This window comes from Cyanistes caeruleus, chromosome Z (genome assembly GCF_971803275.1).
Source record: "Cyanistes caeruleus chromosome Z, bCyaCae1.hap1.1, whole genome shotgun sequence".
Taxonomy (NCBI): domain Eukaryota; kingdom Metazoa; phylum Chordata; class Aves; order Passeriformes; family Paridae; genus Cyanistes; species Cyanistes caeruleus.
This window is the reverse complement of record NC_141732.1, coordinates 5,973,355-5,988,272: the sequence shown is the minus strand read 5'-3', so window position 1 is coordinate 5,988,272 and position 14,918 is coordinate 5,973,355. Positions and strand designations below refer to the sequence as shown.

General features: G+C 47.9%; 1 protein-coding gene across 1 annotated transcript; it reads left to right on the top strand.

Moving 5' to 3' along the window:
• The first annotated feature begins 7,258 nt into the window (after positions 1-7,258).
• LOC111946148 (uncharacterized) lies at positions 7,259-13,607 on the top strand. Its single transcript, XM_086867835.1, has 4 exons — positions 7,259-7,375; positions 10,369-10,503; positions 10,781-11,125; positions 11,572-13,607. Exons 2-4 carry the CDS (start codon positions 10,411-10,413, stop codon positions 11,887-11,889), a joined length of 756 nt encoding a protein of 251 aa, XP_086723961.1. The 5' UTR covers positions 7,259-7,375; positions 10,369-10,410; the 3' UTR covers positions 11,890-13,607.
• Positions 13,608-14,918: the final 1,311 nt, after the last annotated feature.

Here is a 14,918-nt window from a genome sequence, read left to right as displayed (position 1 = left end):
GGTACCATAGGGACAATGCCATTGCATGGATTTGGAGTGTTGGGGTGTTGGCACCAAAGTCTTTCTCTTGAGGGAAGTGCAGGGACACAGGGGCTGTCAGAGGACAATGAGACACGGGGGACATGAGGCCATAATGTGCCGAGCAAGATCCTGCCCAGGATGGCAGCAAAGGCATTTCCTCCCCATGGCCTTGGCAGCGTAGGAAATCTCAAAAGGGGCTGAGGAGTCCCATGAGTAACCAAGAGGGATGACCGACATCACTGTGGCTGCCAGCATTCCCCAATCACTGGCCGTTCCGTGGGCACTGGGGATGCTGAGCATGTGTGGATATACTGGTTTTACATTAATTAAAACTCAGTGAGGAGGGAAGAAACCAGCCAGAAAAATGATTTTTCTGAGAGAAGCTGCTAAGAGCTTCCTCTGTGCCTAGTAAAAAAAACAATAGCTGTCTAGTTCTGAGAAGTGACAACCTATTAACTCATTTTAGAAGCTGGCTCTGCCTCTGTGAATTCTACATTTTAAAAGACAGGCAAGCCCAAGAGGGCTCTCTCTTGTTTCCAGCCTTGAAAGATAACTGGGCTCTGGCTGGGCCTGCCCCGTTCCACCGCAGCCTGCGAGGCCTGGAGGGGCCGGGCCAGGCCCCAACAGGAGCCAGGCGGGGGACGGGAGGCTGCAGGGCCCCGGCCAGAGCTAAGCCAATTCACAGCTACTAACATCTTACTAACACCAAGCCCTGGCCTCAGCCCTGGCCCTGTCTGCTCGTGCTGAGCCAGAGTCCGCTGGGCCCTGGGAGTAGCTGCTGGCCAAGCCAGGCCTCCTCCAGTGCAACCCGCCACAAGTGGCTGCCAGGCAGAGAAAGGGGAAGCCATCAGTCTACAGCTGAATTTTAAAATATCAGGGACCAAAGACCAGCCACACAGCAAGAACAGCCATGACCATTGTGATCAGGTCGCTGAGATCTTAGCACAACCACAACACAGCCTCAAATCCATCACCGTAATTACTGCAACCACTACCCAGCAAAAATCATCGTAACCATCTGCAGGCCAGGGTTAGATATTAACTCTTTCACTGTACAGAGAAGACCTAGAGACCTTAATCCTCTCTCAAGAGAGAGAAAAATATAAAGACATGTAAAAGATATCACAAAACTCAATAAGAAAAGATTAAGTCCTAAATCAAAGGAGCATGAGGAGATGTCCTAATATGCCATTGCCATCTGCTGCAAGTACTTCCACCGAGGCTCCCTTCTAGAAATGTCCCTGCAGCACATCAGCATCAGCTCTAGGTTTGGTTGCATCAGTGAGGCAACTCAAGCCTTACCCCAAGCAAACAATCTCCATTCTCAGGCAACATTTTGCTGTGGGTTATTGTTCCAGCTCTTTTGGCTGTGTAGATGGCCCTAATAACAGGAAACAATCATCTCAGAACTGGTGTTATTTTTTCCAGCAATGAAGGAAAGAAACTCAAACCAAACAAAGTTTCTAAACTAGTGGTTTTGAGAGAAGAAGTGCACCCCCATTCTTCTCACAGGGAAACTTGTCTGCAACCTGGAGAGGATGGTTTAAAGGCACAGAGTCCCTGCTGCTTCTTGTGCCGTGCTGCTGAAACACTTAGTGACCATATTTGTTCATAAGCCAAGCCACTTTCTCCATATCACCAAGCTGGAGCCTGGTGATGGGAAGAGCCTGCCAAAACCTCCAGTTTGTTTCCTGCCACTTTCTGGAATGGGCCCAGTGTTTATGCATTGACTTGAGTATCCAACGAGCAGAGGCTTAGCAAAGGGATGACACTTCTCTTTCTTCTAATTTCACCAGGAATATTTTCCTTTTACATCATAAGGGAACCTGAAATTTTCAGACTGCAGAGAGACAAAGCTGCAGGTGGCTCCTGGGTACCCAAACAGGCATTTTCATCTCAATACATTTGGGGTGCCATCTTAATGTATTTCTGTTGAATATAGCATGCCAAATATTTCTTTCCTTCCCTGAAGAGCACCTGGGGGATTTCCTTTCTTTTCTTCCAATTGCCATTGTTTTCAACAACAGGACAAAAAGCTTGATGAGTTTTGTTTTATGGCAGCTGTGCTTAAGGGACCAACAAGAACTGCAGAGATGCCCTTCATGTATTGATACTTGGAAATAGAGTTAGTTAGAATAGCAGAATCCCTCTTCCAAGAAGCCTGTCAAGCTTGTGTGAATCCTCAGAGAAGAAAACATGTATTTGCATGTCTTTATTTTCCCACTAACTAGGTCACTCAAAGAAATCAGCTGCCAAAGCCAGACCTGCTGGATGTTGGAAAAGCTGGGGCTTCTTTGGGTCTTGTGTTTTTTGATGATACAGGGAAGTCGTCTCTGCCTCTCTGCCCGGGCAAAATCTGCCACTGCAGAGTGGAGCTGAAACAATGGGCTCTGGGAGAGCAGTTGCAGATGGGAAAGGAGCAGGTGGAGCCTCTTGTTTCCTTTTGCTCCAGGTTCAACTCCTGATAGCCAAAGGAGGGACCCCACAGCTGCAGCAGCCCAAACTCCTCTCAGCTTTGCTGCGTGACTTCCTGAGCTGCTGCCTGCAGACAGACGAGGCACAGCGCTGGTCTTCTGAGGAGCTCCTGCAGGTAAAATGTCAAGGGGCTGCAGGTGAAACAGTGGCTGAGGGATGGTGGCTCCTTCTCCACTGAATTCCAAGGCATCAGATGTGCCCCCCTCCTCCTCCCTTCCAATCTTGGTGCTGTTCAAGTGAGAATGGTGAGGAATTCTAGACTGAGCAGGGTTGGCAGGGACCTGTAAAGCTCATGTGGTCCAAGTGCCCTGCAGGGAGCAGGGACATCCTTAAAGAGAACAGGATGCTCAGACCTGAGCTATTTCCAGTGGTGGGGCACCTACCAGCTCTTGGGCCAACCTATGCCACTGCTGTCCCATGCTCCTTAGACCTCCTCTGAATCAATGCCCTTTTCATTTAAAAAATATTCCCCTGCCTTTGAAGCTCTTAGCTTGGAAAATCATGCTTTCTTCTTCTTTTCCTTTCTGCAGCATCAATTTGTAACATCGGCCAAGCCTGGCTCCAGCCTGGTGCCGCTCATCCTTTCAGTGAAGCAGTGAAAGGAGAAGACAATAATGTTATAATCAATTTAGAACTGTTTTCTCCATGGCCAGCTTAGAGTAGGAATGTAGAGTAGAATTAGATAGTAGGACTGTAGAGTAGTAATGTAAAGTAGGATTGTAAATCCATAAAGTTTCTGAAACCTTAACACCTTTGGAAAATTCCCCTTTTTCTATCCCTGTGAGAAAGCTCAACATTTCCTTCTGAACTGCCACTTTTTCCTTAGAGGTGGAAAGTGACATGGATATCTTCTTTGGTATGGTTTGGGGAAGGCTCTTCTTCAGTCATCCTCTCCAAAGATCAGACTATTCAAGAGGCATCCTGTTCACATACTGTCTTTCATCAATCTGCTGCTGCTCTCTGTAAACAATTTGGAATTTGAAAAACACTGGCTCGAGCAGTGCTTGCAGCATGTCCTGACAGCGCTATTCTGACACCACTGCAAGATGGAGGAGCTAATCCTCGGGGACTCCAGCCCCATGAGTTTGGCAAACTGATGTTACTGAATTTTCACCTTTTGGACCATTACATTATGTGCATATGTCAGTGGATACTTGCTCAGCATTTGTGTGAGCTTCTGTCCATTCATCTGCCTCAGCTGCTGCGGCTCAACAACCTTGGAGAAGGACTCCAAATTTTGCTGTGATGGGATGCCCCAAGAGGATCAAAACTGACAATGGTCCCATATATTGAGCGACTTCTAGTGCTAATTTTTTACAACATTGGGGTATTCAACTTCTCCATGGAGTCCCATATAACTCGTGTGGCCAAGCAATTGTTGAATGCATTCGTGGCGTTCTTAAAAGTCACCTTACTATTTTGAAAAAAGAGGGGAAAATAGGGGGGATTCCCCCCATGAAATATTGGCAAAACCATTATTTGTTATAAATTGGTTGAGTGTAGGTGGACGACAAGACCATCCTCCTGCAATAGTACACGTGCAAACAAACCAACCTGATTTTACCTTAAAAAATATTCAAATTAAATATTTTCCTCCCCTGACTGGGTTATGAGAGGGCCCAATGCAGTTATTAACCTGGGGAAGGGCTTATGCTTGTATTTCCACAGGGAAAGATTCAGCTACATGGATTCCTGCAAAATGGCTTAAACCATGCTTACAGAAGAATAATGACATCAGCTCTTTGTCCTGAAGCATGGAAGAGACATCAGCATGGAATGAACTTGGCATTGACACCATTGCTGAGTGCCCTGCACCCTGACAATAAGGACGCAATAAGATAAGATAAGTAAGATAAGATCTTACTGCATTTTATGTAGCTCTTTGCACACAATCAGTTGACAAGAGACAATTAGAGGCTTTTGAAGGTGTTTGTGGAGAACAAGGGCTTGACTATTGACCCTGGCTATTGGTGTGTTGTTCTTGGTGTAAACAAGAGAGTTGGAGAGTCACTCGGGCACGTGGAAGAGAGGAGGTGTATAAGTGTCAGCCGTGTATCACACGGGTTATTACCTACTCTAGAGCACGATGATTGAGTGACTTTGGTGGTCCATCATTAGATCAGTTGCCTGGAGGGAATGCTCCAAGGGGTGCAGTCAGAGTACTGCGTAAACAACAACAGTTTCTAAACTCGTTCAAACAGATTGAAGATTTTGGACAGAGAGTATTAGCAGACATTAGCTTTGAGCTTCTTAAACGCTTCGCATTATTACGTATTAGGCAAGGCAATAAGGTAGTGAACACCAAGTGTGGAATGGGTGTTGGAGTTGCCCAAAGTTGGCAAGTTTGTAGTCCTGAATGGGACATGGGAGAAAGACAATGGTGATGTGCACGCCCATGGCGATGTTAATGTTGATTTTGGGGGGTTTTTCATTGTATGGTGAGGGGTGTTTCTGGACAAAGCACAAAGAAATGTTTGGGTAACCTGGGCTAATGTGTCTGGTATGCAGGATTTTTGTCTCAGTTTACAGCAGGCCAATAACCCTTTTTGAACTTGCTTAACTGGCATTCCCCTTCAGGAGAACAAAACAGATTTTTCTGGTTGGTGGGACCTGAAAATTGTAAATTTAAGAAGCGGCAGAAGTGATGACTGTCTCAGTCCAAAGGGACAGTATACTTGGCTGTCTGTGTGCAATGCAGCCTGGCAGAAAAGAGTAATTGCAAATTTGAACTGATCATATCCTATTCCATTTCAAGAACTGGATTTGTTAGCCAGTGTTTTCCCAACCTTGGATGTCAATGTTACTGTTCTGCCTAGTTGCAACAGTATGGCCCCACCATGGCAAGCAGTTAATGGTACAGGAGTAGTTTGGTTTGGAGATCCTTGGATTAGTTGGTTACAAGAGCAAGGAGGAAAAACATTGTTTGAAGGTTATCCAAATGTTACAGGACAATCTCCATGGAACAGATTAAAAACAGGGGGTCTGACAGGAAACACTTCAGGAGAATGGGAACTCCCACTGGGATACTTTTTGATTTGTGGGAATCGAGCATGGCCTGGAATTCCAAGATGGCCGGTTGGTGGACCATGCTCTCCTGGTCCACTAACATTATTTGCCCCCCACATGAGGAATTTATTGAATGTCAGTCAAAGTCATCATCAAAGATCACATCGATCCTTTTGGAATTTTGACTAGGAAAGTTATAGTGCTTCACCATCATTGGCGACTGTCATTGCAACATCGTTCCTTTTACTAGAGGGAATGGCTGCCAAAAATGCAGTCTGCAAACTGGCACAGCAGTGCTCCAATGATGGAGCCACTCGCTGCTGCAGTTTGCACTGTTTACGGCTTTTTTTATTCCGGCTATTACCTGACAAACCTGGCATGTAAGTAGAGGTTTTCCCTGGGTGTAACCTAACTTGGCTTTTGTAGGTCTTCCTGCTTTTTCTTAGTCACTGGGTTGATTTTGAAACAGAAGGACCATTAAGATGCCACTGCTTTGCTAAAGCTCCTGTCAACAAGTTTAGCGAAAAACAGGATGCCTGTAGCCAGGGGTCTGCAGGCAGCATTTGCAAGGGTTCCATTCCCTGCACAGGAGAGTCTGTGGCAGCAGAGTCTGTCCTTTCCTCAGTTTGCTGGCTCAAGCAGGATAGCTTTGAAAATGCAGAGACCTTCTCAGAAGGCCTTCTTAAGACTTTGTAGTTCTCCCCACAATTGAGGGAAAGCTTCTTTTGTTCTCACTTTTGTCATGAAAGGATTTGACTAAGTTCACCCTTTTCTGAGTGCTAGAATAGCAATACCCTTTGCAATGAAGTGCAAACTCCAAAGCAGCGAGTGTGTGCTCCTGAACACTGGAGCTGCTGTTGCTGTGCTGCACAATAGAACTGCCACAGCTCAGGGGGATTTGGGGAAGGTTTTCTGGGCCAATGTTTTCAGCAAGTTAATGAGAATTACTGCATGCAACTGATTTTTTAAAAAAGTACCTGAAAAGGAAAAGAGCAAAAGCTACTTTATCTGTCGGACAGGACATGAGCATTGAGTGTGAAAGAAAACTCTGCATGTTCTTGATCAAGTTTGTGTTCACTTACTGGCAAAAGAGGCCAAAGTGTAGGCACAAGCAAGAATATTGCCTTGTTGGATGTGTGAAAGAATGGTGTCCCCTGAGGGATGCTGTTAGAGGAAAATACCCTCTGTTTGGGTTCACTTATTCTATGGGATTCAGCAGCCCAGGCAGTTTTCTCACCCCATTGCGTTCATTTTCCCTTGCTCACTGCAGGTCACCTGAGGCGTGTGTTCAGAGGTGCTGATCCTGAGGTGAGTGAGAAAGGAACCTTTGATATTCCTGCTGTTGGAGAATTGTGGAGCAAGCTGGGATCTTGGCCTGTGGCAGCAGAGTGTAGGTGGCCAACTGAGTAGGCTGAAAGGAAATCCATTTCCATGTCTGCAGCAGTGATAGCAAAGGCATTGCTGCCTATTTCCTCATCTTCCACTGCAGTGCTTTAAAAGAACCAGAAGACCAGTTTTGCAGAGAGAGCACTACTTCTTGATAGTAGCCAGGGTGGGAGATCTAATTCAGACAATTTGCAGTCCAGTTGAATTAAGCCATTTTCATTTAGTTGGAGTGACTTAGAATCCCATTGCTATCAAAGTGGATGATTTGTCCTTAGTCGAGCTGGTTGTAGAAATAGAGCAGAATAGAAGTAAGGTTATAAATGATAGGTAGCTGCCTGTCCCTAACACTACTATCTGTGCACAGAGCCCAGAACCAACAGCAGACTCTTCTCTGGCTCCCCCTGCTCCTGGAGAAGAGGCCAAAGAGGAGCAAAATGACCACGAGCCTCTAGCAGTGGTCACACCCCAGCCTGAACATTCGGAGACTGTAAGTGCCACTTCTGGCTGGTGTTGTCTTTAGTGCAAGGCACAGCTGCAAGTTCCTCAGCAGCCGGCACTTGCTGTTGGTAGCTGAGGCTGCTGAGTGCTGGAGTCGTGCCAGCACCTAGCAAGTCACCCCAGGCAATGGCAGCTGAAAAATGACTTTTGATCTGTCATGTTTAGGCCCCCAATTGCTGGGATTCTGAGAGGGGCCAGCCTGAAGCATGAAGGCTCCCTGTGCCCAGAGGAGGGAGCATTTCAAAGACACTCTGCTCAGCCATGTCACATTCTGGAGAGGACACTGTGGTCTGGAGAGTCCTGTGCCCTACAGACTGGCCAAGTAGCTGCAGGCACAAAAGATGTTGATCTGACCACACAAGTGCTTTGGGGTGGTTTGTCTCCATGGCCTTCTTGGGTGTGCTTACCTGGGAGTATTTCAGAGACACACTGGGGATGTGGAATTTCTGACTGAAATCAGGGATTTTGGTGCCTTTGTTGCCAGGTTGTTGTTTTGCCTCTTCAGGCAGAGCAGTCAGTAGCAGAGCTGACAGGTGCTCTGAGCCCACGTCTCTTCTGGCTTTTGATAAGCTGCTAAGAGATGATTTTGTGGTCCATGGATCCATGTGGGGCCGCTCTTCTCTTGTGTGGCAAAAGACACAAACTGCACAGTTCTGAATCCTTCTTCTGAGGCAAAACCAGAGACTCCATATGTCTGTTGAGACTTTTCTTTCTGAAGTCTGCAGCTTTGAAAACTCCCCTGGAGCCTGGAGGCTGGGATAAAGCCGCAAGTCCTTGAGTGCTGTCTTGTGTTGCTAAGAACAGGAAAGGCATCTCCAAATTCTGGATGGTGTCTTGAAAGTCAAATGTGCAACTTGGTGCCTGAGCAGCTGCCTGGGACAAAGCATCCAGGGGTGTCGCTCAACAGCAGCTGAACGTGAACCAACGTGGGCCCAGGTGGCCAAGAAGGCCTGGAGCATGCTGGCCATGTGTCAGCAAGAGTGGGGCGGCAGGAGCAGGGCACTGAGTGTCCCCCTGTGCTGGGCAGCACTGTGGTGCTTCAAGTCTGCTTCAAGCAGACTTCCATCAATCCCGACATGACAGTGCTCCCCACTTGTGCCTGTTTCCTGCGAAACATCCCCTCCCTGTAGCCAAGAAGATTAGACCCTGGAGTGGGTGACAATTTCATTCTTTGCTTTGTTTATTTGTCTATTGTTTGATAGTAGGAAGAACCCTGTGTAATTTCTCCTTCTGCAGCCATTAAAGGTGCTTTGGCTCAACCCTTCCTGCCCACTTGCAGCACTGGAAGAGACTCTGTTAGAATTTGAATTTGGAAGATGGCAGTCCTGGAAAATGCAGTATTTTTGCAGGAGAACACATAGTTTGGGGTGGGGATGATGGGGCAGAAGGAGCTGTTCTGGTGCCAGGCCAGACAGCAGGGCTTACACATCACTTTCAGGTGAACTGTGCCCATGCCTTTTGGCAGCCCATGGTTGATCAATAGGTGTTGTGTTTGGGAATTGAGCAGGAAATCAATGGCCTTGCATTCCAGCTGGTGCTGAGAGATCAGAGATGCTGGGAGGGGCTGGGCTTCATTTCTGATTGCAGCCACTTCAGCACCATCAGTGTGCTTGAGTCCAAGAGAAGAACTTGTCTGAGCACAGATGCACAAAGACTGCAGTTCCCAGAGCAGTGCTCTGGGTCTGACAGCAAAGCACTGACACAATCCAGATTCCCCAAGAGTGTGATTTATTGAAGCAACAGGAGAGCAAGTTCAGCACTGCTGCTGATGGGGGCACTGGCTACCAAGTGTTGATGTGTGTAGGGATAGAAAATATAGTAAGAGAGTTTATAATAGTGAGATCTAGCTGTCTATCTATCTATCTATCTATCTATCTATCTATCTATCTATCTATCTGTCTATCTATCTATCTATCTGTCTATCTATCTATCTATCTATCTATCTATCTATCTATCTATCTATCCATCCATCTTTCCATCTATCTATCATCCATTTGACAGATATCAAATATTCAATTTGAATTTTCCCATCTCTGCTCCAAAGCAGCTGGTGGTATAAAGGTCACCTAAAGTCATCCCTTTGAGGACAGGAGGAGAGACAGGTTCCATTGACTGTTCTGGAGCAGGCAGAGATGATTCCCCCTGCAGAGATGGTTGTTTTTTCCCCTCACAGCTCTTTTTCCTCCTCCACTCTCTTCTGCTGTGAAAACTTCTTTTTATGCAACAAATTGCTGCATGTCCTAAGGGAGTGGAAGAATCTCAAGCTCTAGGTGGAATTTGGAGACTTTGGTCATACATGGATTACATTACACATGGTTTCCTTCATTGGCATCCCTCGGGGCGTGTCAATTCATTTGTTGATGGGGCCTTTGGAGGATCTCTGTTAGTGCCGCTCAGAATTCTCAGCTGACAAAAGAGGGAGGATAAACACCTTGGTCCTCTTCCATACACTCAGGTGGCCATAGGGGCTCTCTGACCTCCATTTGAAGATCAAATTGCACACATCCTTATCTCCTGAACGAGCAGGATTTCTAACAAGAGTGTAGATGTCAGAAAGGCAGGAATGGTGGTGCAGGCCTGAAGAGAACATGAACTCCACAAGTGTCTCTCACAAGGGATGAAATCACACAGGAAGCCACCTGCAGAGCCAGGATGGAACTGTGGGACAGGGCTGAGTGTGAGTTGCCTATGGATAGACAAAGAGGACAGAGCAGAAGGGGAGGGAGGCCCTCAGCAGACCCTTGAGAAATGGCACACATTTCCTGTCAGCTGCCCAAGAGTCTGTTGGGGATTCAGACCCAGCTGGACCCAGATTGTACTGCCAGTGTCACTTTGGAATCTGTGTCTCCCCATGGGCAGAGAACAAGCCAGGAGAGCAGCAGCACAGTGCTTTGGGAACGTGTGAGCCCATCAGTGTTTGAGTCTTGGCCCACAAATGTTGTGTGGGGAGTTGAAGGCCATGTTCTCTTGCTTTCTGTGCAGGTTGTTCTGGAGAAAGAGCAGGAGCAGATTGATTTGTCAGAGATGCCATGCCAGACTGAGGGAGAGCTGTTGCCAGCCCGAGAGCAGGAAGAGCAGCTTGGGCAGCAGGTGGAAGAGGCACTGGAGAATGGCCAGGTAAGCCTGACTCAGCAGGTGACAGAGTGCAGGGCAGGAAGAGGGGCATAAAACACAGCTCTTGGGACTGAGGAGGCCAGGAGTCCTAGAAGCACTGAAAGGACAGAGCCTTGTAATCTGCAGAGATCAGCACTGGGACAGGAGGGTTACAGTGGAAGCAGAGGTGGTTAAGTAGGCAGAAAGAAGCGACTGAATGAGTGTGATTTTGAGGCTGAAAGAGGGAAAAGCTGAGCCTGATGGCAGCTCCCAGTCACTTGTTCTCCATTTGTGTATACAGAACATCAAGGCAGAGCCTCAGGCAGAGTTGCCTGAAGCTCAGAGTGCCATTGTGGCAGTGAAGAGGAGGCACCAGGAAGACATGAGGAGCACCGAAGACGAGATGAGGCTCCATCAGCAGAGAGGAGATCAGCAGAATCAGGTGAGTGAAAGAGTAGAAGTCGCTCCACTCATCAAGCTGTCTCTCTCGTGTTTTTTAGAGGACATCAAGGAAAATCTCCAGGCAGAGCTGCAGGAAACAGAGGCTAGGATCAATGCAAAGGAGAAGAGGCTGGAGGAAGAACTGAAAATTGTCATAGAGAAAATTAATCACCTGATTCAGAAGAAGGATTCTCTACTAAAACAAGTGAGTGAAACAGCGATAGCCACTGCAGTCACTGCAGTCTGGTGGTTTCAGCCCCTCTTGCCTTTCCTCTGTAGAGCAGCAGGGAGCTGGGGTGATGCCTCTCAGTGCCATCCTGCTGTAGTGTCTATCCTAGCTGCTTTGAAGGAAACTTCCTGGTGTGCTGAATCCCAGCTACTGCTCTGGACAGTGGCACATGTCGCTTTCCCCTTTTGCCAGCACTCATCTGAGTGCATTCCTGCTGGCCTCTTCCTGCTCTCCTTGTTTCTTCAGGTGTTTTTGCAAGTGAACACAGTCACCCAGATAGATGTTGAACACAAGCCACAAACTGTCTGTATCCCTTGGGGAATCTGCTCCTCTCCTGCTCGTTCCCTTTCCTCACAGTCAATGAGCCTTGGCAGAAAGGGACAAGCTGTAGTCTCTGACTGCTTTGTTCTGTTTGACTTGAGGTTGGAGTGTTGACATCTCACCTGGCAGCCTCGGAAGGCTTCCAGCAAATGACTGGTGATGAGGAGCCCCAAGGTTGGCGTGAGGCACAGCAACTGTCCCAAGCAGAGATGCTGAAGGTTGGGAATGTGTCAAAGATGGTGGAGGAAAAGTGGACTCAGTGGGAAGAGGTACAACATTTGAACAAGGAGCTGCAAATGTGTCTGCAGACTTTGGAGGGGGAAAGGGATCCTTGGGAGGAAATGGAATGGTCATTGTTGCAGTCATCCTTCAGAAAATCCATGAAAATGGAATATGAAACTGGCTATGAACTCAATTAAAACCAACTTCTGGTTTTGACCATTTGGTTTCAGAAGCAGGTGTCCAAAAAAATCCAGTTTATGAGCTTGGCATGTGGCTAAGAGCAACTTCTTACGGGCTTGAATTTGAGAAGAGTACTTGGGGTAATCTCTGCCAGTCACTTTTCTGACACCAACTCATTTCTACTCTCAGAGCTACCAAGAAGCCTTGGTTCCCCTCCCTGAGAAGTGGAGCCTGTGCAATTTCTTCATCTCCAGCACTGACACAGATGCTGCTCAGCCATAGGAGGATTTCCCGGAGCTACTGAGTACATCTAATTTATTTCTTGTCTGAGGGACAGTGAATTGTGTGCACGTGCCAGACTTAGCTGTACCAAATGTTCCTCCTCAGTTTGGTGTCACAGGGACATTTAGGTCTCTCCACAGGAAGTGCTCTGCTTCGAGGCAGGGAGAGAGCACTCTGCATGTTCCTGCTGTCCCTGAGGGCAGCCTGGACTGGTTAAAGTTTACCTGGCTTCCCTTTCTACTGAAGAAAGAAGCAGGAGTTGTTGCTGGAGCAGTTGCTTGAGTTCTACCCATTGGCCCAACCCCTGCTCAGATCAGTCTCTAGGAAAACACATCAAGCCCTCTGTGATTCTGCAGCACAACCCATTTAATCTGCTTCTTGCCCATAAGAGCTGCCAGTGTTGTGCCCTCCCATAAAGACCTGGTGGGGCTGAGAAAAGATCCCATTTCATCTCTGTGTACTTTCTCCTGTTGAGACAAAATTGATCCACACCTCGGTGTGTCTGATGCCAAAGCCAATCCCGTTGTGTCCTGAATGGGGGCAGCAGCTTGTCAGGGGCTCAGGCTGGCTGTGGCTTGTGGCCATGGCTTGTCAGTGCTCATGCTTGGCCTTTGGCAGCCTTGCTGTGTGCCCTGGCCCTGAGGGCTGCTCTGACTGCAGGGGCTGGAGCCTTCCTTAGCTGGGTGAGTGGCGCTGCCGCCCGGCCGGCCGCTGCAGAGCCGAGCTGGCCCGAGGCAGCAGCCCCTCGTCTGGGCCGGCTTCTGCACGGCACGGCCTGGACTCCCGAGAGGGACAGCATCTCCTCTGGGCAGCTGTGCGTGTCACAGCGGCGCCTGAGCAGCACTGCTGTCCTCGCTGCCCTTGCCCGCTGTGCCCACTTGGGAAGGTGGGGGGAACGTGTGCGGTGCTGAGAGGCCGAGTCCAATGGCAGCCACTGATCCGCACTGTCAGGGTGAAGGGAAGCACTGGGGTTCTTCCCATGGGCCACGGGCAAGGGCGTCTTGGAGCTCAGCCTGCTCATACAGGGTGAGGGTCCTGATGCCAAAAGCCCCCTTGGAATGGGATACAGCATCAGCTGCTCTGCTTTACAGATGGAAAGGCATTCATTCTTTTGGCAAATTGCAGCATGCTGGAGACGATGGGAACATTTGGCAATGCTCTTCCTCTTACCAAATTTGCATCTCTTTGTAGGAATTGATTCTAGGTGTCAAGATGCATTTAATCTTAGGAAGTATGAAACCTTTTGTTGAATGAAACATTGAAGTGTTTATTCCCAAGAAAAGAAAGGCTCTGTTAGGTCCAGCTCTCTTTAATGTTTATAGATGACAAACATACTTGCCGTGCTACCTGTTCTCTTCTGGTCTCTGTTTCCTCTGAATGTAGTCTCCCTGTGCTTAGTTTCCTGTCAAGAAGTCTTTGCAAAGGATTGTTCAAAATCAGTTTTTGTGCCAGGCACTTGTGCTGTGCAGCTGCCTCTCTTCTTGTTGTTGCTCCTGTTCTTGTTGCTGCTGCCCAGCTGACCATACTACTCTAAAATCCAACTCTACATTACTACTCTACAATCCTACTCTACAATCCTTCTCTAAATTCCTACTCTACAATTCTATTCTATGATGGCCACGGAGGAAACTGTTCTAAATTGATTAGAACATTATCCTTCTCTCCTTCCACTGTTTCACTGAAAGGATGAGTGGCACCAGGCTGGAGCCAGGCTTGACCGATGTTACAAATTGATACTGCAGAAAGGAAAAGAAAACAAGAAGAAAGCATGATTTTCCAAGCTAAGAGTTTCAAAGGCAGGGGAATATTTTTTAAATGACAAGGGCATTGAGTCAGAGGAGGTCTAAGGAGCATGGGGCAGCAGTGGCATAGGTTGGCCCAAGAGCTGGTAGGTGCCCCACCCCTGGAAATAGCTCAGGTCTGAGTATCCTGTTCTCTTTAAGGATTTCCCTGCTCCCTGCAGGGCACTTGGACCACATGAGCTTTACAGGTCCCTGCCAGCCCTGCCCAGTCTAGGATTCCTCACCATTCTCAGTTGAACAGCACCAAGATTGGAAGGGAGGAGGAGGGGGGCACATCTGATGCCTTGGAATTCAGCGGAGAAGGAGCCACCATCCCTCAGCCACTGTTTCACCTGCAGCCCCTTGGCATTTTACCTGCAGGAGCTCCTCAGAAGACCAGCACTGTGCCTCGTCTGTCTGCAGGCAGCAGCTCAGGAAGTCACGCAGCAAAGCTGAGAGGAGTTTGGGCTGCCGCAGTTGTGGGGTCCCTCCTTTGGCTATCAGGAGTTGAACCTGGAGCAAAAGGAAACAAGAGGCTCCACCTGCTCCTTTCCCATCTGCAACTGCTCTCCCTGAGCCCATTGTTTCAGCTCCACTCTGCAGTGGCAGATTTTGCCCTGGCAGAGAGGCAGAGACGACTTCCCTGTATCATCAAAAAACACAAGACCCAAAGAAGCCCCAGCTTTTCCAACATCCTGCAGGTCTGGCTTTTGCAGCTGATTTCATGGACTGATCTAGTTAGTGGGAAAATAAAGACATGCAAATACATGTTTCCTTCTCTGAGAGTTCACACCAGCTTGAAAGGCTTCTTGGAAGGGGGATTTTGCTATTCTAACTAACTCTACTCTTTCCAAGGATTATTACATAAAAGGCATCTCTGCAGTGCTTGTTGGTCCCGGAAGCACAGCTGCCATAAAACAAAACTCATCAAGCTTTTTGTCCTGTTGTTGAAAACAATGGTAATTGGAAGAAAAGAAAGGAAA